At 46.4% G+C, this 24335-nt stretch overlaps 2 protein-coding genes across 11 annotated transcripts; one reads left to right on the forward strand and one right to left on the reverse strand.

Annotated features, from left to right (window-relative positions):
- Positions 1–1015: 1015 nt before the first annotated feature.
- Positions 1016–16677, reverse strand: tmem259 (transmembrane protein 259). Of its 9 annotated transcripts, none has more exons than XM_084010738.1 (15): positions 16395–16674; positions 16267–16350; positions 14624–15018; positions 12338–12652; positions 10335–10509; positions 9995–10105; positions 8779–8901; positions 8135–8235; positions 7906–7963; positions 7536–7619; positions 5791–5923; positions 5196–5295; positions 4096–4978; positions 2508–3057; positions 1753–2473 (listed from the first exon to the last, which is right to left on the reverse strand). In XM_084010738.1, exons 3-14 carry the CDS (start codon positions 14834–14836, stop codon positions 3017–3019), a joined length of 2337 nt encoding a protein of 778 aa, XP_083866864.1. In that variant the 5' UTR covers positions 14837–15018; positions 16267–16350; positions 16395–16674; the 3' UTR covers positions 1753–2473; positions 2508–3016. The 9 variants fall into 9 exon arrangements, with proteins under 9 accessions (XP_083866867.1, XP_083866864.1, XP_083866863.1 ...); XM_084010737.1 differs by having other exon boundaries at positions 1753–2244; positions 2296–2473; positions 16267–16674; XM_084010741.1 differs by lacking the exon at positions 1753–2473 and adding an exon at positions 1016–1134 and having other exon boundaries at positions 2918–3057; positions 16267–16674.
- Positions 16678–17988: 1311 nt separating this feature from the next.
- Positions 17989–24083, forward strand: med16 (mediator complex subunit 16). Of its 2 annotated transcripts, none has more exons than XM_084011517.1 (16): positions 17989–18056; positions 18480–18684; positions 19726–19851; positions 19981–20150; positions 20435–20716; positions 20792–20941; positions 21145–21250; positions 21351–21506; positions 21600–21814; positions 21930–22136; positions 22396–22606; positions 22695–22828; positions 22976–23168; positions 23304–23520; positions 23613–23696; positions 23801–24083. In XM_084011517.1, exons 2-16 carry the CDS (start codon positions 18546–18548, stop codon positions 23925–23927), a joined length of 2517 nt encoding a protein of 838 aa, XP_083867643.1. In that variant the 5' UTR covers positions 17989–18056; positions 18480–18545; the 3' UTR covers positions 23928–24083. The 2 variants fall into 2 exon arrangements, with proteins under 2 accessions (XP_083867643.1, XP_083867644.1); XM_084011518.1 differs by having other exon boundaries at positions 19744–19851; positions 23801–24082.
- The last annotated feature ends 252 nt before the right edge of the window (positions 24084–24335 follow it).

The raw sequence follows: 24335 nt of genomic DNA on the forward strand, positions 1-24335 counted from the left end.
AATGTCAAATAATACATGATTAAAAAAATAACATTCATTACATGACACTAGCAATTTCACCTTATTCATATTAATAACGTCATCAATACGTTAAATTACTGATTCTAAGTAATCTATACATGGATGGACCTGCATTTATGTTGCACTTTTCTAATCCACATTTAATTCAATTCAAATAAATTTTATTTATAGGGTCATATCACAACACTTAACACATTTTGCAGGACTAAAATACGGTCAAGATTTTAAGAGTCAATTCAATTTCAAAGTCCCAACATCACCCAGGGGCAAGCGTTACAGCGACAGTGGCGTCAAGCATTCACACACACATTCACACACCGACGCCATATCCTTCGGTGGCGAGGTAGGTTTCAGTGGCCCAGTCCCAACATACCCCGAAAGCCTCAAACCCTGAACCCTCAGGACTTAACTGATGTCACCTGGTAGATGGTTGGATGTGAGGGTCTGAGATGGTAAATAAAAACAGGGCAGCACTCGTCATGTCGCATTGCTTTAATGACACCAAAACAAAACATAAAGGGCTCTAATGCACTTGACAATGAGACAGCCCTTAACCCTCAGGGACTTACCTAGAATGTGGACCAGTCTGAGTCTGAGTGCGGACATTGAGACGGGCCATTGACTTTCCCAAGGACACTTTGACTAGTGCTGTCATGGTGACAGGCAACAGCAGTTGGATGGTACGGCAGCAGCATGGTACATAAGTACTAGTAGTTATGTGCTAGTGTCTTGAAGCAGATGCCGGCGGCCAATGGTAACCAGTGAAGGGAGGAGTGGTGTAGTGGGAAAGAACCGAGGTAGGTTGAAGACCAGTCGAGCTGCTGCATTCTGGGTGAGCTGCAGATGTCGGATGGCAAGTGAGGCAGACCAGCCAGGAATTGCCAGGGAGTTGTAGGCTAGTTGTAGTCCAGGCATGGGAAGACAAGAGCCTGGACTAGAACCTGTTCCTCCTGAGGTTGTGCAGCATGTGCAGCAACTCTCCCTCACCGCCAATGTTGGCGGTGAGGGAGAGTTGGTCATCGAACGTCACCCCATGGTTCCTTGCAGTTTGGGTGGGGGGCTATCACAGAGTTCATAATGGTGATGGTAAGGTCTTGGGTGGAAGAGCCCTTTCTGCAAGGAAAAACTGCTTAGTCTTGTCTAGCTTAGGTTTCAGGTGGGTTCGGACCCTGATTGAGAGATGTCAGTCAGGCCAGCAGTGTGCTGCTACATGTGTTTCAGATCGGAGGAAAGAGAGGGTAAGGTGGGGGTTATCTACATAGCTGTAGTAAGCCAGGTGAGTGAATAACAGAAGTGAGAGCGTTGGTGTACAGGGGAAAAAAAGAGGAGTGAACCCAGGACAGAACCTTGAGGGACCCCAGTAGTGACCGGAGCACCTCCAACCTTCATCCACCTACATCCAATTTGTAACCTTTGTTTTGTTCAGGCCTCAGTTATGTCTACAGGTCTTCAGTTCATCATTTAAGGAAGATATGCTATTAAATATTCACATGGACAACGTTTAATAAAACATTCATATTTTTACATTTGAATATTTCAATAAATAATTTTGAGAAAAAAGTCTTCTTGGTCTTTATTCTGTAAATCTTGGATTATGGATGAATAGTGGCCCTGATGTCTTTCGTAGTCTGCATGTGATGTCAGTAAAGGCCAGCAGGTTCATTCAAATCCTGTTTCATGACATTAAACTTTGCGTTTCAACATAGAAATAACTCACACATTCACACAGTGTGTGTGTGCAAACGGCCGTCATTGTGCACTGGTTTTACTGGACAGTTAAATACAGTTTGATGAGTTTGAGATCAACTAATGACGTTACAGTCATTCAGCAGAGGCACGAAGAAGAAGAAGAAGAAGAAGACCCCCTCAAGCCCCCCTGTCCATTAGATTGGTACAGTTTCAGTCTCCGAGGCTGATGGCACACTTTAGGCTCCGCCTCATTCACAACACAAATGTTTAAAAAAGTTCAGCTCAACGGTGCATTCAGGTGCTCAGAGATCATGCGACTAATGTCATTTCAGCCAATTAAAGCAGAATTAAGAAAGTTTGACTTCGAATCAGAGTCGTCAGCATTTCAACCGGTTCTCTCTCTTGAGTTGTTACCGACATTCTCTGTTGTTCTAGGTAAACAGAAGAACTACAGAGTTCTACTGTCCATCAGAAACCTCCTTGTTCTCGTTGCTAACGGTTGATAGTTTCCAACGGTGAAAACGGATCCAAGAACTACCAAGAACAAAAATACTTGTGATGACAGGGACCCTCCAGAACCTGAACTACCCAGAACAAAACAACTTGTGATGACAGGACTCTGCAGAACCTGAACTACCCAGAAAATATATTTACAATGATGGGAACCCTCCAGAACAGACAGACTGGTGACTACGGGATCCTGCAGAACCTGAACTACCCAGAACAAACAGACTGGTGATAACGGGATCCTCCAGGACCTGGACTACCCAGAACAAACAAACTGTTGACAACAGGACCCAAACTATCATTTTTATGTTTATCTGCTGCAGCAAACTCGTTGCTCATGTGCAATGCATCCTGGTATATGTAGTCACAGCCGGCACAAGATGAGTTTTCTCTGTCAATAAGCAGCAATGGAGGATTTTTTTACCGATTAGACATCCACGTAAAAGATGGTGAAATTTCCCTTTAATGGATCATTAATCGAACAAATATCTGATCAATCTGTTTATCGTCTTTTCCTTCAGTGTGTCTGGATTGTTTGCATTTCTAAAAACATTGAATCTTAGAGAATATTTACTCCTTGAAAATAATTCTGAAAGGTGACAGTTAATATGTACATATACACCAAATATACATACATACACACACACACACACACACACACGCGCACACACGCACACGCAGAGAGAGCACCTGAACGCACCTGCAGACGTCTCATTTTTAGAGCAGTTTCCGCCTTTGGTTCACTGAACGCATCACAGTGACAGCAGGAGGCGGGGCCTGAGGCGTGAAACATCTGCCGTCATATTGCACAACCAATCAGCCGCTCCATTGCTGATGTCTCTGAAGTGTCCACAGAGGATTATTGATAAGGCATCCATTCTGACAGGAAGTCCCGAGCCACATGATCGATCAGTCAGACAACTAAAACAGCTTCCTGTTCTCAAAGAGTGTTTGGTTTTTCAAAATAAAAGCAGATGGAAACAGAACTCAACACAGTTCGGTGTTTGTGCTTCAGTCTGTCAGAATCAGAGCTGATCAACACAGATTCACTGATCAACAACTGATCAACAGGGTCAATCATGAGTGTTTAAAGTGATTTTGAAATGCCAGTCTGGTGCTTTTCTATAGTGCACATCACACTTCCTGTCTGTGGTCCATTGGTTCCTACTTTCATCAGTGAAATTACTTTGTTGGGGACTACTTTCAGCAGTGGATTAATCCACAAGTGATGAGTACGTGTGTCTGTGTCAGTGTGTAATGATGTGGATGAACAATCATTGATAAATTCACTGTTGGGTTGAGACTTCATGAATATAGAAAATCACCAGATATTGTTATTAATAATAATAATAATTCGTATTGAACAAACATTAAACAGCTGCAGGAAATTCATCTTATTTATAATTTTTATAGAAACACTGAAGAGCTTCTTTATTTTAGTTTATAATAAAGTTCTTTTAGACAATCAGCTGATCAATCAGCTGATCATCAGAGCATATACATTAAATATTAATTATTAAAGTCAGTATAATCTTTGTTCTTTTGACATCTGAAGACATTAATGGACTCAACAAGATTCTGTCACATTTGTGAAACAATTCAATTATTCACAAACATAAAAACCACTTCCTGTGACCCCTCAGGTGAATCATGTGACCCCTCAGGTGAAACATGTGACCTCTTGTGGTCCGGGAGACCCCGAACTAATTAATCAATCAGTTGTTTGTTTACAAGTTTGACTGGTTCAGCTCTGAGGTCACTGATCAATCACCCTGATCAGCTGACAGACTGAAGTACTGTGTCAGACCGCTGAGATGATGTCAGCAGGACGACACCTGGACTCTCAGGACGGGGTCTGTGGTGCTCTGCAGTCTTTACCTGGACTCAGTGAGGGGGGGCAGTCTGTCTGTGGGGGGATCGTCTCTGAGGTCCCCGCCTCCTCCTTGTGGAGCCCCGCCTCCTCCTCATGGAGCCCTCTGATTGGAGGATCTAGTCCTCCTGCTGTGGTTTTAATTTCAACTGAAACAACATTCTGATCTTCTTCTCCTCCTCCTCCTCCTGCTGCTGCTCCGCCTCCTTCTGCTGCTGCTGCTCCTCCTCCTCCTCCTGCTGTTGCTATTCCTGCTCCTCCTCCTGCTGCTGCTGCTGCTCCTCCTCCTCCTCCTCCTCCTGCTGCTGCTGCTACTCCTCCTCCACCTTCTGTTGCCGATGTTGCTCCTCCTCCACCTCCTGCTGTTACTACTCCTCCGATTGCACCTCCTGCTGCTCCACCTCCTGCACCTCTCTGTGCCATCCAGAACCCAGCCACCACACTGACCTCTGCGGCTCCTGCTGACCCCTGACCCCCTGATGCACCTCCTCCATCGACATGGTCAGTGGAGGAGTGCTGGTTGGAGGAGGACAGAGCTTCAGTGATGATGGCGGCTGTCTGAGCAACCCAGTTCAGCTCCGACCTCACGTCGCCTCCACCTCCTGCTGCTGCTGCTGGGGAGGAGGAGGTCTGGGGGTTGGTCTGAGGCACTGGCTGGATGGGGTTTGGTCCAGATTGGGTGGTGTTGGTAGGTCCTGGTCCTGCAGCAGCAGCAGCAGCAGCAGCAGCAGCAGCCGCAGCAGCAGCACTGGTGTTGTTGTTCAGGTTGTCCTGCAGGGCGGTCTGGTTGGCCTGACCCGCCTGCTGGTTCTGGAGCAGCATCTCCTGGATCCGGATCTGCTGCAGGATGGCAGGAAGCTCGTAGTGGTGGAAGAAGTAGATCATGGAGTGCTGAAGGAGGAGGAGGAGGAGAAGAAGGAGGAGAAAAGAATGAGGAGAAGAAGGAAGAGGGAGTGGAGGAGATGGAGGAGGAGGAGCAGGAGAAGAAGTCAGCAACTCATCCAGACTCTGTGTGTGTGTGTGTGTGTGTGTGTGTGTGTGTGTGTGTGTGTGTGTGTGTGTGTGTGTGTGTGTGTGTGTGTGTGTTGACGGTGATGAAGATTCTGACCTGGATGAAGAGCCAGGAGGTGACCAGGGCCAGGCTGCTGTACTGCCCGTTGAAGCGGTAGTGATACGCGTAGAAGGCAAAGTGGTAGAGATAGAAGAACCTGAGGAACACAAACACACTCATGTTCATCTTCTGATTATGAAGATCTCCGACTATAAAGCTCATTCATCTCTGCATAACACTCGTTCTCCCTGTCATTCTAATTGTGCGCAGCGCATCAGCTTTCGCTGTCTCGTTCTCTCTCTGACCCGTCTGTGAATAGCCCCTCCTCTCCGTGCACACTCAATGCTCGTGTGCAGGAAGGATCGTTTTCCCTGAAGAGAAGACGGCTGGTTGAATTCCCAAATAAAATCAAACTTTGCTACAAGTAGGTTGTGGAGAAGTCACTTAAAGTGTTGGCAATGGAGCACTGTATATATTGTTCAGTTATTTGACACAAAGTACTTAAAATATATTAAAATATACAGTAGAGCACCTTTTATACAGTGGTTAATAAAGAATATTTCAATGGAGTGTTGCTTCTACTGTGCTGTGATTGGTTGGGCTTGGTTTAAATGAGTCAATGGTGTGAGCCAGTGTTGGTCATATGACTCACCTCAGCCAGTGGCGTTTGCTGGTATTGGTGTGGCAGCAGATGGCGTCATACTGATCGGCCAACCAGACGATGAGGATTATATAGAAGGCTGTTGTCGTGTCGTTGAAGAACTCGGACATGATGGCCTCCATGCCTGATGACAGGAAGTGACATCAGCAGATCAGGATTCAACACTTTTAGCTGCACAAAACATCCAACTAATCATTAGCTTCAGACTTGGAGAGATGACGTCTGATGACCACGATAAGATAATCCTTCACATCCTTTAGTCCTACAACAAGGACCTTTGCAGTGTTTACAGCAGCAGGGAAAGGGAAATCAGAAATATAGACACTATAAACAAAGTCGGGCCCCATTCTCCATCAGCTTGGCCATCCTTCTCCTCTCTCCCTCTACTGAGTGGAGGGTGCATCCAAAGACTGCACTGGTCTTCCTTATCAGTCCATCCAGATGCTGCTGCCCCAGCAGACCCCTCCAAAAACAGATGGCTGATGCCTCCACAGTGTCATAAAAGGTCTTAAGTAGCATCCCCTCCACTCCAAAATCTCCAACGCAGATCGAGCCTGACCCTTCCTGTAAAGTGCATCTGTGTGGCGAGTCCAGTCCAGTCACACTTCAGGTGAACACCCAGGTACTGTTCACTGGTGTTGGGGTAGCAGAGTCTTCATCTGCAAAAGGCCACCACCAGTTCCTTGGTTTTCCCCACATTGATCTGGAGGCAGGGCCACAGGCACCAGCCCACAAAGTCCTGGGTCAGTTCTCTGTACTCGGCCGGCCTCATCAGAGACGTCAGATAAAGTTTGCAGGTGACAGAAGGGAGTGTTGTAGAAGAAGTCTGCAGCGTAACGGAGCCAGAACTGTTCCCTGCTGTGTCCCCATTCTGCAGACACACAGTCCCGGGACCTCACATACTGTGGCACTGTGAATTTAGGTAGGGGTCCAATCCAGTGTTCGATGTCAATATTCCCTATTTGCAATCATGTGAATTTAATCATTCGGTTTTATGTTGCTATGGTTACCTGTTAATTATCTATTATAGGCCTATATTGCTTCTTTAACTGATGCTTCTTGTCATAGAACCAACTCCCCTATTTACTGCTGGAACATGTAAGTGTGGGACAGTGGGACAAATAAAGGATGATCCCATCTTAAATGTGGACAGATCACCAATATTAATTAACTTTCAAGGTTGTAACTGACATTAAAAAAGGAATCTAGGCTTCCACACACAAGACTGTATATGAGGAAATATGTTGTATGATTGTTTGAGTTATGGAGAAGGGTTGGATCTATTTCACTCCTTTTTGGAGATTTAATATTTGTTCATGATTGACATAAATACATACAAATACCATTACATTATTATCACTGTCCACTCACATTTATGTATTATTTATGTCTGCATGAAAGTTTTTGTTAAATATGTAAATAGGCCTATCGTTTGTTTTCATAAACAGCCGAGTCACTTTAAATGGTGCTATCGCAAGGTATTGTGGGTCGGCATTGTCTCTTTGGAAAAGGAAGGTCTGGTGTTTCCTAAAGGAGACACGAAAGGAAGCATGGAGCTCCTTTCCTTCACATTTAGAGGATTCAAACAGCTCTTATCATGGCTGCTACTCGTTTACTTCCAGGTCATTTCTTCCGTTAGGAACCCTCCTAAGAGAAGAAGACTACTCAACCGCAACCCAGGTTTCCTGTCTCAACCTGGAACCTGACAATCTGGACTTTCCAGGATGCGGACTTACCAACAAGAGCCAGGATGACGGTGAGCAGAGGGGCTGCAGGGAAGGCGATGGTCATGTTCATCTCCAACATCTGAAGAAGATCCACTGAGAGGGATAGACAGATCAGATCAACACAAAGCTGATGGTTTAATGACTAAATATTCTGTACCAACACAAGTACTAGGTGACATATTTCACATAGTTATATTTTATGTTTAAACTGATAGTCATCAGTCGAGTAAGTTATCAAAGTCCTCAAACTGAACTAGACTAGATTACACTGGACTGGGTTACATGAAGCCCTTCCTTTATCCTGGATTGGACTACAATAAACTGGTCTGGACTAAATGCATTGAACATGAGTGGACGTGAGGTCTGAGAGTTAACTGACCGATGAAGACAAAGATCTGATGGTGGGAATATCGGAGCAGCATGGACACCGAAAGAGTCTGAAAAACACAAAACACTGAATAACCTCAAACACACATTTAAGTTATTGAAAAAAAAAAAAAAGATGCAAGTCTTTATTTACTAAAAACCACCCGTTTCTTCTAAAACACATCTCTAAATGTTAGATCTTATTTCTAAAAGTTCAGACTGCAGCTGCTGTATTGACTTACGAATATGACCATGATGACAAATGCAGCCAGGTAGGAGGTTCTGGCCATCCACATGCTGACAAAGCGGTAATGTTCTCCAGACACCACATTTCGCAGGAACCCTACAGAGAACCGCAAAGTGACATCAACAACCTGCTGAAGACTCACAGGTCAAAATACACTGAACTACACACACCAGGATACCTAATGAAGGGCAGATAGACCAGAAACTGGATTCTGTAGAAAGAGAAGGGGAATACAGGAACTTGGGCTTGGAAGTGGGTACTAGAGGAACTCTGGTACTGTAAACAGAGTAGGGTACTAGAGGAACTCTGGTACTGTAAATAGAGTAGGGGATTAGAGGAACTAAGGGACGGTAACGTTAATCGAAGTAGGGGATGAGAGGAATTTGGATAAGGTAATCGGAGTAGGTGATAAGAGGAACTGTTACGGCAATCTGAGTGGGGGATTAAAGGAATTCAGGTTTGGTAATTGGAGTGGGGGATGAGAGGAATTTGTGTTCCGTTATCGAAGTAAGGAGATTAGAGAAACAAAATTGGTATTTTATCAAATAAAATGGATTTAACTGAACATCATAATATTTTTGGACCACAGACGTTTACTTTAATTAACCTTTGTCTCTCTAGTCTAGTAAATTATTCTACCTTTGTTCTCCTCGTTCTCAGCAAGTGCCTTCACACTGGACATCAGAATGTCGTCGTATCCCAAAAACTCATCAAGCAGGAAGCGACTGAAGCCGTCTCCGAAACACTCGTCCTTCATGGGATCTAGAGGTGGAGATGTTTCATCAAAGGTCTTATAGTATTGTGACTGAGAGGTAGAAAGTAGGGCTGTTGGAATGAAATTCGGGAATGGAATATCATTTGAATAGTAAAAAAATAAATACTAATCGAATGCTGAAATTAATATTTGAATGTGCGTTATTTTTAATAAATGTATTTACTAACGTTAGCACATCATTCCCTCCTCGCCTTGGCCTAACCTCATAAACAGATGTTTTTGTCACATGAAGTCTGATGAACAATAAAGTTTTCTGAATTACAATCTCCCTATCAGAAACAGCTGACAGCGGCGCATCATGGAGATAACGCGTGGAGATAACCGGGCGTCAGCATCAGTGAAATGAAAACAAAGATATCGGCGGACCTCTAGAAGCGATGACATCATGACAAAGATGCATTCATGCTGCTAACTGCTAGCTAGATCGACCCGCGTCTCCATCGGCTGATTCATCTGGAACAAGACTAGCAGCAGGATGTACACGAGAATGTGAAAGTAGAGCCGACGGTGAGACGAGGAGGAAGGTGAGGAGGCTGTAGCCATGGCAACGGGGACACAGTGTCAACGGCAATGTCGTTGTTTTACTCTCTGTTAAAGTTGACAATTTGAGGTCATTCATTTTGTGCCTAAGCTTAATTATTAGCAAGAAAGCGGTCACCTGTTGGTAATTCAACATAATTATTGATGATGCGTTTGGAACGCCCTCTAGTGGACAGGAGGTAAACCAACCACATTGCCGATAATGGCATTGGAATTGTATAAGACTGTGTAGTGTAGTTAATATGAATAATAGGCTGAATTTGAGCATTAACCTTCTAAATAGCATTATAGAGGAAAAGTGAATGTTGTCATATTGGCAGACAGGAATGTGTTTGTGTGTATAATATATATTAATCATATATTTCAGTGACAGAAGTCATCAAATACAGCTGTTTAATAAACAATGGATACACATCATGTGTAACTGATGTTTCTTTAAAATAACCTAATTTGTAAGATGCCTGTTGCCCAATCTCTCCTATCTTAGTCCCGCTAATGGAGGAGGCGAGGACAGGAATGGAGGATGTAAAAGTGTCTCACCCAGGGTGACGACCATGACAGGAATGTTGAGTCTCTGTCTGGTGCTCTGAGACAGACGAAGGAAGCCGTACTCCAGAGAATACTCTACGATGTACTCCTCCTGAGGCCACACTGGATAAACAACAACAAGAGACATGAGGACAAAACTGATCAGAGGACTGAAACTACTACTACTACTACTACTACTACTACTACTACTACTACTACAACAACAACAACAGGAACCTCAGGTCTTTACGAAAACATACTACTCATACTCATCAACGGGGGGGAAGAGAGAGAGAGAGGAGGAAGGAAGAAAGGCAGGAGGAGGAGGAGGAAGAGGATGAGGTGGGTTTACCTGCTCTGGTCATCATCTCCAGCTCAGACACTGAGTCCTTCAGCGGCTGCATACCTTTAGTGGTCTGGCTGAAGGAAACATCCTGGCTGTCGTTCGCTAATCCTCCCGCTCCTCCTGCTCCAACACCTCCTCCAATCAGAGACGGCTTCAGACGAGGTTCAATGTCCAGCTCAAACTACAAGAGGAAACAGAGCAACATACATTCTTCAGAGCTGATTTTAACTAAATTGTTTCAAGCATATTGTGAGCACCAACCAGACAACATCACAAACCCACCGGAGAACCACAAGAACCAACCGACAACTCCACAAACCCACCAGAGAACCACAAAAACCAACCAGACATCTCCAAAAACCCAAAACAGACAACTACAGGGACAAACAAGAAAACTACAGGAATCAAACTGAGAACTAGAGGAACTACCCAGACAACTAGAGGAACCAACCAGAGAACTAGAGGAACTACCCAGACAACTAGAGGAACTACCCAGACACCTAGAGGAACCAACCAGAGAACTAGAGGAACTACCCAGACAACTAGAGGAACCACCCAGACAACTAGAGGAACCAACCAGAGAACTAGAGGAACCACCCAGACAACTAGAGGAACCAACCAGAGAACTAGAGGAACCACCCAGAGAACTAGAGGAACCAACCAGAGAACTAGAGGAACCACCCAGAGAACTAGAGGAACCAACCAGAGAACTAGAGGAACCAACCAGAGAACTAGAGGAACTACCCAGATAACTAGAGGAACTACCCAGACAACTAGAGGAACCACCCAGACAACTAGAGGAACCAACCAGAGAACTAGAGGAACCACCCAGAGAACTAGAGGAACTACCCAGACAACTAGAGGAACCAACCAGAGAACTAGAGGAACCAACCAGAGAACTAGAGGAACTACCCAGACACCTAGAGGAACCAACCAGAGAACTAGAGGAACTACCCAGACAACTAGAGGAACCACCCAGACAACTAGAGGAACCAACCAGAGAACTAGAGGAACCACCCAGACAACTAGAGGAACCAACCAGAGAACTAGAGGAACCACCCAGAGAACTAGAGGAACCAACCAGAGAACTAGAGGAACCACCCAGAGAACTAGAGGAACCAACCAGAGAACTAGAGGAACCAACCAGAGAACTAGAGGAACTACCCAGATAACTAGGGGAACCAACTTGCAGGTGGCCTTGTTTTAAGTCTAGACGAGTTATAGAATTTACTTATTGATAAATAAAGTGAACAGACTGCATCTGTTCCCTCCCTCTGTCTCCTCCACAAACTCCATCTGGATTCTGGTGTGAAGCTGCTAACAAAGTTAGCTTCAAAATTCAAGGCCAACTTTACAGCTAAGTGTTAAAGTCATCTTAGTAGCTAATTGCAGTGGTCCCCTACAATGTTACAGGCATGGCTGCCCAACATCCCTGTGGATCCCCCGCCAGGCCAGGAAAGGCTGAAATAAAATGTTACAACTGCCAAAATGAAACCCTTATATTAAGGATACACCCCCCCTGTCTGTCTCCTCCCTACCTACACACTCAACAGTATTTGCAGTCATAAATTGTCTTGATAGCAGGGGAGATCCGAGTAGAACACTGAGCAATAATGAGTGGGACAGCCTATCGATTAAAGCCTACGTCATGTCCTCGTTGCGTACCCATGCATGTGCTCGTGCATGAACTGTACCATACTCAAATTCACCTCTTCCCGTAAAAGACAGTAATATTGTACTAAGTGATCAAAATCCTCTCGACATAAAGCTGATAGAATCACTTTTACTTTTACTTATCTATTAGGTTGACGAGAAAAGAACATCCCATTTTACCATGTTACCCACTTACCAAGGTAACTGACCTAAAGGTTAAGTTCACTCTCTTTCTGGACGGGAAAGAGTATCCCTCTTCTCGGGGTTAACAAACTCAGAGTTTTAGCAAAACCGGCTTTCTGGAACACACCCCTGGTGGCTGTGGAGAGAATCGAACCTTTGATGTCTCTGCTCACCTGCACCGAGCTGTTGTCAAACATCTCCAGGGTCATCTCCTCCTCATCCTCCTCTTCCTCCTGCAGCGCTGCCAGGCTGAGCTCCACCACTCCTCTAGCTCCTCCTCCTCCCCCCTCCTCAGCCTCCAGCTCCTCCTGAAGGCCCGTGGAGTCGTAGTACTGCAAGAAGACCGAGGCCCGGCTGGAGTTCCTCTGGATCTCCACCCGCAGGATGCCGTCACGAGGCCAGCGCTCCCTCACCACCTCCAGACAGTTAATGGGTGAGCGAGAGAAGGCGATGTGGATGTAGGCGAGGATGAAGAGGACGAAGAGCGCCTGACGAGGAGCATAAAAGTAAACACTGTCACCGTTTCATAAAGAACTAACGTAATGCTATGCTGACCAACATTCAGTGGAGCTCTGTGACCATACTTGCCGACACTAGTGGGGGTCCTACCCCAGAAAAATGGGAGTTTCAGAGACAGCAGTGATAATCGTTAGGGCTGAAGTCGGTTTGAAAACTAAAAAGGATTAAAAGGTTTTGCATGACTCGGCAGTCTGCATCCTGACTTGCAAGTCTGCATCCTAACTCGGAAGTCTGCTGCATGACTCGGCCGTCTGCAGCATGACTCGGCAGTCTGCAGCATGACTCGGCCGTCTGCAGCATGACTCGGCCGTCTGCAGCATGACTCGGCCGTCTGCAGCATCACTGAGTATTTGCTTAGAAAAGCCTGGAGGTGTGACGGCTGTTAATCTTATGGAGCAACACAGACTGGACTTCCCATCATGTTCATCCTTGTTCCTTCAGACCGGCTTCAGGTCCAGGAACAGTCTGTTGTTGTATTGCGAGGATTTTTTTATTTGTCTTGTTCAGAGGACTTTCATATAAATATTCCTTACAGCTTAATGCAGACAAGAAAAGTTCTCACGTTCTCTCACGATTATAGATTTTAATATGTATTATTATTATTCTCCTATATATAAAAGATGTTTCGCGCCTTGTGTTATATATTTAACTCCAGGTAAATGGTGCTCCATCTCTATGTAACATCCCCGCGAGGCCAGGAAAGGCCAAAATGAAATGTTTCAACTGCCCAAAATAACCAAATATAGGGGGGTACACCGATATTGGGTACTCATGTACAAATACTCATAATACTCCGATACCACGACACCACTGTAGCAACATTAAGTTAACCTCTCACCATGGAGCCTAATAAGCCGCCCACTGCACCAGGAGGAACCCAGGGCCCACTGCACCAGCGTAAGGTCTGACAATCGCTCATCCCGGTACGTAACACCAGTCAGGGTACCGTTGGCTATGACATGCAGGTCTGTGTGGCCCTCAAAGGTTAGGCCTCCCCAGACCATAACTGACCCACCAACAGGTCCTGCTGCATGATGTTACAGCAGCATCAGGTTCACCACAGTGCCTCCAGACTCTTACAGCCTGTCACATGGTCTCAGTGTGAACCTGCTCTCATCTATGACGACAACAGGGCACCAATGGTGGACCTGCTAGTCTTGGGGTATTCTGGTGAATACCAATGGAGCTGCACAGTGCTGGGCTGTGAGACCAGGTCCCACAAGAGGACGTTGGGCCCTCATGAACCTTCACGGAGTCCGTTTCTGACAGTTTGACAGAAACATGCACACTAGTAGGCTGCTGGAAGCAGTGCTCCTCCTGGTCCTCCTCCACCAAGGAGCAGATACAAGTTCTGGTGCTGGGTTGATGCCGTTCTACGACCTTGTCCAGCTCTCGTTTAACAGCCAGTCTGGGAGACAAAGGAAACCTTCTGGTGACCTCGCGTATGGATGTGGATCCAGGAGGAGCTGGACTACCTGTGAACCTGATTGGGCTGCAGGTCCCGCCTCATGCTCCATGTAGTGACTAGGACACTAGAACACTACAAAGGGGAGATGCATTTGCAGACGCAGCCAGCTATGATCACGATCCAATTAGCTGACGGATCCGTCAGCACCCGAAAGCAACTTCTCCGACGCGAGTGATGCAAGCGATGCAACGGAGCAGACCCACAATTAATTTTGTGATAATGTGACGCAAGCCCATGCAAAGTCAATGAGATCCGTCAACGGAAAGGTGTAGTGTGAACACGGCCTCAGAATCAAGTTTAACTGACCTGGAGTCAGACTGATGATGAAGTTTAACTGACCTGGAGTCAGACTGAGATGAAGTTTAACTGACCTGGAATCAGACTGGGATGATTTGGAGCAGTGTTTTAACTCTATTTACGAAGTGCAAACCTTGCGTTATATATGTAACTCTATATAAGAGATGTTTCACACCTTGAGCAGGACAAAGAACTCAAAGACCCTCCTGAAGGATGGAGGGAAAAGTCGGGCATATGTGACAGCCATCTTGAAGAAGAGGGCGTGGAAGAGGCGGTCTCGGACATTGATGAGGGGGTTCTGGTTGATGTTGGGGTTTCGGATCCTGTTGGGTCCCATGTTGTTGTTGTTCAGAGGGACGTTGTTGTTGGTAGGCTGGTTGTCAGACATGATCTCCGTCTCTGGATTACTCAGCTCACAATGTCTGAACGAACAGCGGATTCTAGGTCAGCATGGCTGCAGGTTGGAGTCCTAAGAGTGAAGGTGAAAGTCTGACCTCAGGTGAAGCACGTCTCTACAGTGTTCACACCAAGGTGAGAGCTGATGGAATCAACTTCTTCAGATAGACGACACTGAAAATGAAAAACTTTGATTAGTTGGCTGTAGGTTTACACTTAGTAACACTGTAGTTTTACATGAGGCAACCCTGTAGTTTTACACTAAGTAACACTGTAGTTTTACATGAGACAATGCTGTAGTTTTACACTAAGTAACACTATAGTTATACACAAGACAACGCTGTAGTTTTACACTATGCAACACTGTAGTATTACGCGAGACAACACTGTAGTTTTACACTAACACTGTAATTTTACATTGTGTAACACTGTAGTTTTACACTAAGTAACGCTGTAGTTTTACACTAAGTAACATTGTAGTTTTACATGAGACACTGCTGTAGTTTTACATGAGACACTGCTGTAGTTTTACATGAGACAATGCTGTAGTTCTACACTAAGTAACACTATAGTTATACACAAGACAACGCTGTAGTTTTACACTATGCAACACTGTAGTATTACGCGAGACAACACTGTAGTTTTACACTAACGCTGTAATTTTACATTGTGTAACACTGTAGTTTTACACTAAGTAACGCTGTAGTTTTACACTAAGTAACATTGTAGTTTTACACAAGACAAGGCTGTAGTTTTACACAAGACAGCGCTGTAGTTTTACACTAACACCGTAGTTTTTACCCAAGACAACAGTGTAGTTTTACACCAAGTAACACTGTAGTTTTACACAAGACAACAGTGTAGTTTTACACCAAGTAACACTGTAGTTTTACACAAGACAATGCTGTAGGTTTACACTATGTAACAGTTGTTTTAAGATTTAAGATTAATCGATTTTCAAAATGAAGCATAATTACCTGTGGATTGATTAATAGATTAATTTGCTCTAATGTGAACATTTGTCTTGTACGACAGTAATCTGATTATCTTTAAGTTAAAGAACATTTAGTCAACAGTGATGGACGTTATTAAAAAACAAGATGATTGGCAGGATAATCAGCAGATGACCAATACTGAAAATAATCGCCAGCTTTAGCTCCACCGGATCAATAAACATATAAAAACAAGGATTTGTTGCTGTCGGCTGCTTGTTCTGGTGTCAGGCAGAATAAAGTATTTCACATATACATCATGTATGTTTATTTGGTACTTGGGAGTTTTGGGGCCTGCTGTATCTCTGGGTAAACATCCAGCAGCTAACTCTTTATAGCTAGGTGCTAACATTAGCTTTGGATTAGCATGTAGTCGGATAATTATCTGTTGTCGAATCCGCATCCGAGTGTGCGTGTTAACGGCGATTACCTGTTACCGAGCCCGTCGCTGTGTGCCCATGTTAACGGTTCCTCTCCGGTGTTTTCAAACGGACTGAGAACCGCAGCAGCTACCCTGGGAGGAACGCAGCGGCTACCGGGGAGGATCGCAGCGGCTACCGGGGAGGGACGCAGCGGCTACCGGGGAGGAACGCAGCAGCTCCGTCTGCGCGCTACGAGGGGAAGATAGCGCGAAAGGAGCTAGCAGCAGCTAATGTGACATGTAGCGGTGTTAGCTAACAGCTAGCACGTCCCGAACTCTGTGGAGTCATTTCAGTCCAATGTAAAAGACGTCAGGCGGTTTAAACTCAGAGCTAACCGGATGTAGCGGAGGCTAGCGGAGCTAACAGGAGACTGACGGCTGCTTATGAGACGGAACAACAACCAGAGCGGAAATACAGGTCCTCAGAGTCTGGACCCAGAGTTCGGTCTGCCAGGTGCATTACTGTGCAATGTAACATAAATAATAAACAATGCAACAAAACAAAATAGTAGTATCAACTCAAACTTGGTGGAGTTGATTCGAGGGGTTGGACCAAGCAATACCCGATCTCACCGATAAGTAGCTTCAGGGTGGAGCGATGGTGACAAAAGTGAAGCCAAGATGAAGGTTTTTAAAGCTGCATTCTGACTGCTGGTCACCAGGGGGCGCCTTCTCTCTGATTGTACAGAAGTCTATGAGAAAATGAGCCTACTTATCTCTTTATTTCTTCTGATTTATTATCTCAGTAAACATGTTAACATGAGTTTATGGTCTCCATTGTTTCAAGTCTCCTTCAATCCAGCATGATGTTCATTTTGTACATTATGGTCCATTTAGAGTCCAACAGACCAGAAAGCAGGGGATGCTTTAGGTGGCTTACCTGCTGATTGACAGGTCGCTATCACGCCACCAATGCAGTTAGACACTAAGGGCGCACTCACACTGCACCAACCGTACCGCATCCAGGCACGATTGGGCCTAAAGTCCAGATTGTTTGGCCAGTGTGAGTGCTCCGTTCCGTACTTAAGAACAGTACGTTTCCTCGGCCCCGGCATGCTTGGATGAGGTGGATTTTAGTATGGTACGGTTCTTTCACGAGCACATTCACAGGTAAGCAATGTTGACATGATGTAGGCTTTAATTGATAGGTTGTCCCACTCATTATCTTTCAATTTCGGATCTCCCCCGCTATCGAGCTGATTTATAACTGAACATACTGTTGATGACTGTGGGACACAGCTGGATTCTGGGTAGGGCTTGGGCTTCAGCCTTGTGGTGTCAGCGGTACAGGAGCGGAACCGGACCGGTACTTGTATAATAAAAATGCAGCTGTTATAATAGAGCGTTATAATAATACATAAATAATACGACTATTATATAAATATAATCATGTTATAACATATACATAAAATATACGTTTCTTCTTATAACATACATTTGTATCTAATATAATAAGATGAATAAAACATATTGTTAAAACAATAACGTGGCGGTAGCGTTTGCTTAATTAATCCAAAATATGTTATGGTACATTTCTTGGGGGAACCTGGAAGACTTTGCTCAGGGACGACTGTGCCCTCATGAGGAGCATCTTTGATAAACACAGTCCACAGTCTGACAAAGAAGAGTCAAACACTGTGAAGATGATTAGAACATGTTACGGAAATCACTAAAACAGCTCAAACTCATGTTTACTTTAAGCTTGTAACGTTTCCGTGATTTACAGACAGGCATATGTAGAGACTGCCCTTTGACCTGCGGGGTCCTGGCACTGTGTTGACGGGATTGATCGGTGGAAGGTTGGTTTGTTTCACCAACATTCAACTCATTTTATTTTTAATATTGTATCAAACAGCATACGACCTTTATTTTATATTCTTCTTTTTCAAAGTTCGTTTGTCAAGAAGCATTTGTTTATATTCGACGCTGAAGTCTCAGTGAGGCGAGTTAACGTGAGCAGCTAACGGCTAAGTAGCGTGTTATAGAGAGCTCGATACAGCTCCAACATAGTCCCCCGGTCTGGGACTTTGCTGGTCCCCCGGTGTCTCGGTCCGGGACTCTGTTTGTCCACCGGTCCGGGACTCTGCTGGTCTCCCTGTCCGGGACTCTGCTAGTCCACCGGTCGGGATGGGGAGATGAGATGCGTTACGGTCATGTTGCTGAGACTGAAACCGGATTTAATTCTGTACATTTTATCTTTGTTTCGTTTTAAATGCAACCAGCTGTGAGTCCACCAGCTTCTTCTTCTGTGAGACCTCCTGGCCTCCAGCTTCTTCTGTGGTTGCATCATGGAGTTGGCGTACGTGTGTGAGTGGGAGAAACGTCCAAAGAGCACTCACTGTCCCTCCATCCCTCTGGTCTGCTCCTGGTCCTGCAGGAACCTGGTGGCCTTCACCACAGACCTCAAGAGTGAGGACGACGACAAAGGTAAACACCTGCAGCACAGAGACGCCCACCAACATACCTACAACACAGAAACACCTACAGCACAGACATCCCCACAGACACACAGCAGCACAGAGACGCCCACCAACACACCTACAACACAGAAACACCTGCAGCACAGACATCCCCACAGACACACAGCAGCACAGACAGCAGCACAGACACGCCCACCAACATACCTACAACACAGAAACACCTACAGCACAGACATACCCACAGACACACAGCAGCACAGACAGCAGCACAGACATACCCACAGACACACAGCAGCACAGACACGCCCACCGGCACACCTGCAGTGCAGACACGCCCACAGACACACAGCAGCACAGCCAACATGAAGGGATATGAATGATCCAGACCCAGATGGAGAGGAGGAGCTCAGTGGATCAGAGGAAGTCCTCCATGGGTCTAGGCCTGTAGCAGCTGCACTAGGGGCTGGTCCAATACAGGCCTGAGCCAGCCCTAAGTATAAGCCTTATCAGAGAGGAAAGTCTTAAATCTGGGGAGGGGGTCTGCCTCCTGGGAGCTGGTTCTTCAGGAGGGGGGCCTGATACCCGAAGGCTCTGGCTCTATCTAGGAACCACCAGTAACCATTCTGGGAGCAGTAGGGTATTATGAAGTCTTTTGGGTGTGATGGTCCTGACCATTCAGGTCTTTGTAGGTGAGGACGAGGATTTCACAGGCAGCTGGTCCAGAGAAGCTAATACAGGACTGATGTGGGTTCTTCTCTCTAGTTCTCTAGTTCAGAACACGAGCTGCAGGATTCTGGATCAGCTGGAGAGTCTGAAGATACTTATTGGGGCAGGATTACAATCATCTAGTCTGGAAGTTTCTGTGTCGGTGTGCGACCCGATGTGTCTGAATCAAAGATCAATACTTGGCACGTGTTTATTGAGACAATCAATGAGCTGAACCAACAGGAAGTCAGCTGACAGGGTTAATACTCAAATCAGGACCTGATCCTGTAAGAACCTGTGAGGTTCTACGTGCTACCTAGTTCTCACTGTGTTTACAAACCAGACCCTGTGTGTGTCCCAGATGTTAGTCACATGATCCACATCATCGACACTGAGCACCCCTGGGACGTCTACTCCATTAGCTCTGGACACAGTGAGGTCATTTCCTGTCTGGAATGGGACCAATCAGGTAAGGTTTCCACTGTCACACAGTTGACCTTACAGTTTGTGTGTTGTTTGAGTGGTTATTGATCTGTTTGTGTGTTTATTGATCTGTTTTGTGTTTACTGATCTGTTTGGGTGTTGTTTGTTTGTGGAGGTTCAAGGCTGCTGTCTGCAGACGGTGACGGACAGATTAAATGTTGGTCAATGTCGGATCACCTGGTGAACAGCTGGGAGAGCGTCCTGTCTAGCTCTCTGGACGGAGATCCCATCGTGGCTCTGAGCTGGCTTCACAACGGAGTGAAGCTGGCTCTGCATGTCGAGATGGTACCACCGCCTAATAACACATGGAAACATGAAGCAGTCCAAATCCTCAGAACCAGTAACAATGAGGACGAAATGTTGATAAGCCTTTCTTGTAGCGGCTAAATGATTAAACATGTCAACATGTTTGATTGTAACATTTTGTGGCTACATCAGCTTTGTCAAGGCTTTTTAATATTTTGCTCCTGGTTGTTACTGGTTTGCCAGGATGCCATTCTGTTCATCCATCAGGCAGAAACTGGTAAATTAATCACATCAATCTCATTAATTCCTCGTTTCCTGTTCAGTCGGGTTCTACAAACTTCGGGGAGAAGTTTTCTCGGGTGAAGTTCTCTCCATCTCTGACTCTGTTTGGCGGGAAGCCCATGGAGGGCTGGCTGGCGGTGACGGTGAGCGGTCTGGTCACCGTGTCCTTGTTGAAGCCGGGCGGCGCTCTGCTGACGGCCAGCGAGAGTCTCTGTCGGCTGAGGGGGCGGGTGGCGTTGGCGGACATCGCCTTCACCGGAGGAGGGAACATCGTGGTGGCAGCGACGGATGGCAGCAGTTCGTCCCCCGTCCAGTTCTACAAGGTCAGAACCGGACTATCAAAGTGACAGCTGAGCTTTACTGGTTCCAGTAACGACCCCCGTGTTCTCTGTGATCAGGTGGTGGTGAGCGTGGTGAGCGAAAAGTGCCGCATCGACACCGAACTGTTACCGTCTCTGTTCCTGCGCTGCACCACCGATCCTCTGAGGAGGGAGAAGTACCCCGCTGTCACCCACCTGAAGTTCCTCACCAGGGAGAACTCGGAACAGGTAACGAGGGGCAACTCTTAACAGGTAACAGTGAGAACCAGATGGAACTCTGCACAAGTAACTAGGGGGAACCAGAGGGAATTCTGAACAGGTAACGGGGAGAACCAGAGGGAACTTGAATAGAACCACAGAATTAGAGAACAGTAGAACATGAAGAACAGATCAGAGAAAGGTATGTCAAACAGAGTGTGTATGTGTTGCAGGTTCTGCTGTGTGCATCCAACCAGAGCGGCAGCATTGTGGAGTGTTGGTCTCTGAGGAAGGAGGGACTTCCTGTCAACAACATCTTCCAGCACCGATCACCAGTAGGTAAGAAACTGGACTGGTTAAACTGGTTCTAACTGAGGTGATGGGTGAGGTTCACACTCGGTGTTGGATGTTTGACCTCTGAGCTTCTTCCTGTGTCCAGTCGGGGAGAAGCAGCCGACCATCCTGAAGTGGAGGATCCTGACGACCACCAACGATCTGGAGCGAGTGTCTTCCGTCGCCCTTCCCAAACTGCCCATCTCCATTTCCAACACTGACCTGAAGGTGGCATCAGACACCAAGTTCTGTCCTGGACTCGGTGAGAACTCCATCAGCTGTGTCGGTGTGTTAGTACCGGGACCTTAACCCACGTCATCTGCAGTCTGTCTGAAGATCAGTCCTCTGTTTTCAGGTCTGGCTCTAGCCTTCCATGATGGCAGTATTCAGATCCTCCACCGTCTGTCTCTCCACACGATGGGGGTTTTCTATGGCTCCTCCTCCGGTCAGAGACCGGGAGACGAGTCTGCAATCAAACGTCAAAGAACCGGGGGCCCCGCCCTCCACTTCAAGGCCCTGCAGTTCTCCTGGACTTCACTGGCACTGGCTGGAGTCGACAACCACGGCAAGGTGAGTAAACACACCTGTTGGTCAGAAACCTCTGCAGGATCACCGTGGATTTGATCACCAATGTAAAGATGGAGTACATGTTTCCATGTCCGCGGGTTTGTTGTTTCTTCCTCAGCTCCACATGCTGCGAGTGTCGCCCTCAATGGGTCAGGTGCTAGAGATGAACACGACACTGCGCCACCTGCTGTTCCTGCTGGAGTACTGCATGGTGACTGGCTACGACTGGTGGGACGTCCTGCTTCATGTGCAGCCCACCATGGTCCACAATCTGGTGGAGAAGCTGCACGAGGAGTACATGAGGCAAAACCAGGCGCTGCAGCAGGTCAGCAAGGCAACAGTGATGAGGCATCAGATCAGACTGTAGCACTTTTATTTCAATACGTAAAGATGTACCAACAATATGTGGCTTGAAGTGGGTTTTACTTTCATATCAGATCAATTCTATTTTCTTTTTCTATTTAAAGACAAAACAAGTCTTCAGGCGTTCCAACCTTTTCTGGTTTCCTGATGTTCATAGGCACAACAGCAGTAAACTACACATCCCATCATGCCTCACTGTACCTTAACGATGTTTGTCTCAGGTTCTGGCGACGCGTATCGTGGCAGTGAAAGCGTCTCTCTGTAAACTCTCTACGGCGACAGCAGCTCGAGCCTGCGACTTCCACGCCAAGCTGCTGCTGATCGCCATCAGCTCCACCTTAAAGTCTCTGCTAAGGCCGCATGTCCTCAACACGCCTGACAAGAGTCCAGGAGACCGACTGACCGAGATCTGCGCCAAGAACATCGACACAGGTGAGATACCTGAAGGACAGGTGACGGGACATGAGACATTAACTCTCGATAAAGAGATGATCGGTGACTGAACACTGTGTCTCCTCAGATATTGATAAGGTGATGATCAATCTGAAGACAGAGGAGTTTGTGTTGGACGGTCCCCCCCTTCAGTCCCTGCAGCAGCTCATCCAGTGGGTGGGAGACTTTGTCCTCTACCTGCTGGCGAACCTGCCGAACCAGGTGAGCTTATCAGAACACCGTCCACGAGAACCCCGTCCACGAGAGCAGAGATAATATACTGTAAATAAAAGCATGGTTCCATAGTAGTTCTCATAAGAAGGGGGACAAGTATGATGACAGACCTGATGGTGTCCTCCGGTCCTGCAGGGCTCCATGGTCCGGCCAGGGTTCGGCTTCATGAGGGACGGGGCTTCTCTGGGGATGCTGAGGGAGATGCTGGTGATGATCAGGATCTGGGGTCTACTGAAGCCCGGCTGTCTGCCCACCTTCACCGCCACATCGGACAACCAGGACAGCATGCAGCTCCTGTTCAGACTGCTCACCAAGCTGTGGCTTTGCTGTAAGAAACCACCAATCACATGTTATTGATCCTGCCCTGAGCAGTTCAGAGAGGACCAGACCAATCTCAGAATGACCTTGACCCCTGGTCTGGGTCTGTAAGTGTGTTTGGTTAACCTCTTCCTCCGTGTCATAGCCCGGGACGACGGACCCCCCCAGGACCCTGATGAGACTCTGATAGATGAGTGCTGCCTGCTGCCGAGTCAGCTGCTGGTTCCCAGTATGGACTGGCTCCCAGTTAACGACGGCGTCATTGTCAAGCTGCAGGGTAAACACCCGCTCAGGCTGCAGTTCGGAAAAGCTTCGTCTCTCCCCGGCGTCGGCTCCACCGCCCCACTGGAGGTCTTCACCAGGTAACACACATGAACCTGGGCTCCGCTGTGGACTGCAGGTTCTGATAATCACACCTAACCGTTCGTCACTCATCATTCTGATCTGTGTTTAGGAGTCCCGGCTCTCAGAAGATGGACAACCTACGTTGTGTCCATATGGGTGTCTGTCCCACTGAGGAGAGCAAGGCATGCACCAGGTGAGTCCACAGGAAGTGATGTCACTGAACACTCACCTCTTTTCAGTTTAGTTTTGTGTTCCAGCATACACCAACCAACTTTTAAATGTGTGTGATGTGTTCAGGTGCGGCTGTGTGACAATGCTTCGTTGCCCAAACACGACAAACGCCATGAAGCAGTGGGAGCAGCGCTGGATCAAAAACTGTCTGTGTGGTGGTCTGTGGAGGAGGATCCCTCCAACACTCACCTGAACGGTTCACCTGAACACGTGAACGTGGCAACTGAATGCATTCTCCTCGTCAGTGAACTAAACCAGAAGTTTCACTGAATAGTTCAATTGTTCCTTCTGTATATAGTTTGTTTTGTACTTTACTTTGTAATAAAACTGTCAAAATAAAAACTCCTGTTTGTTTTCAGGAGATTTTATGCACCTTTTACCATCAAAAGTTAAAAATCAACATTTTCAATGTATTGTATTGTATTTCGATGTATTTAAAGAGTAATTACAGCGGAGTATCAACCCAGTATCTTTATAAGAGACCAACCCACTATCTCCACTAAAGAACAACCCACTATCTCCACTCAAGAACAACCCAGTATCTCCACTAAAGAACAACCCACTATCTCCACTCAAGAACAACCCAGTATCTCCACTAAAG

This window comes from Eutrigla gurnardus, assembly GCF_963514095.1.
Source record: "Eutrigla gurnardus genome assembly, chromosome: 6".
NCBI lineage: Eukaryota > Metazoa > Chordata > Actinopteri > Perciformes > Triglidae > Eutrigla > Eutrigla gurnardus.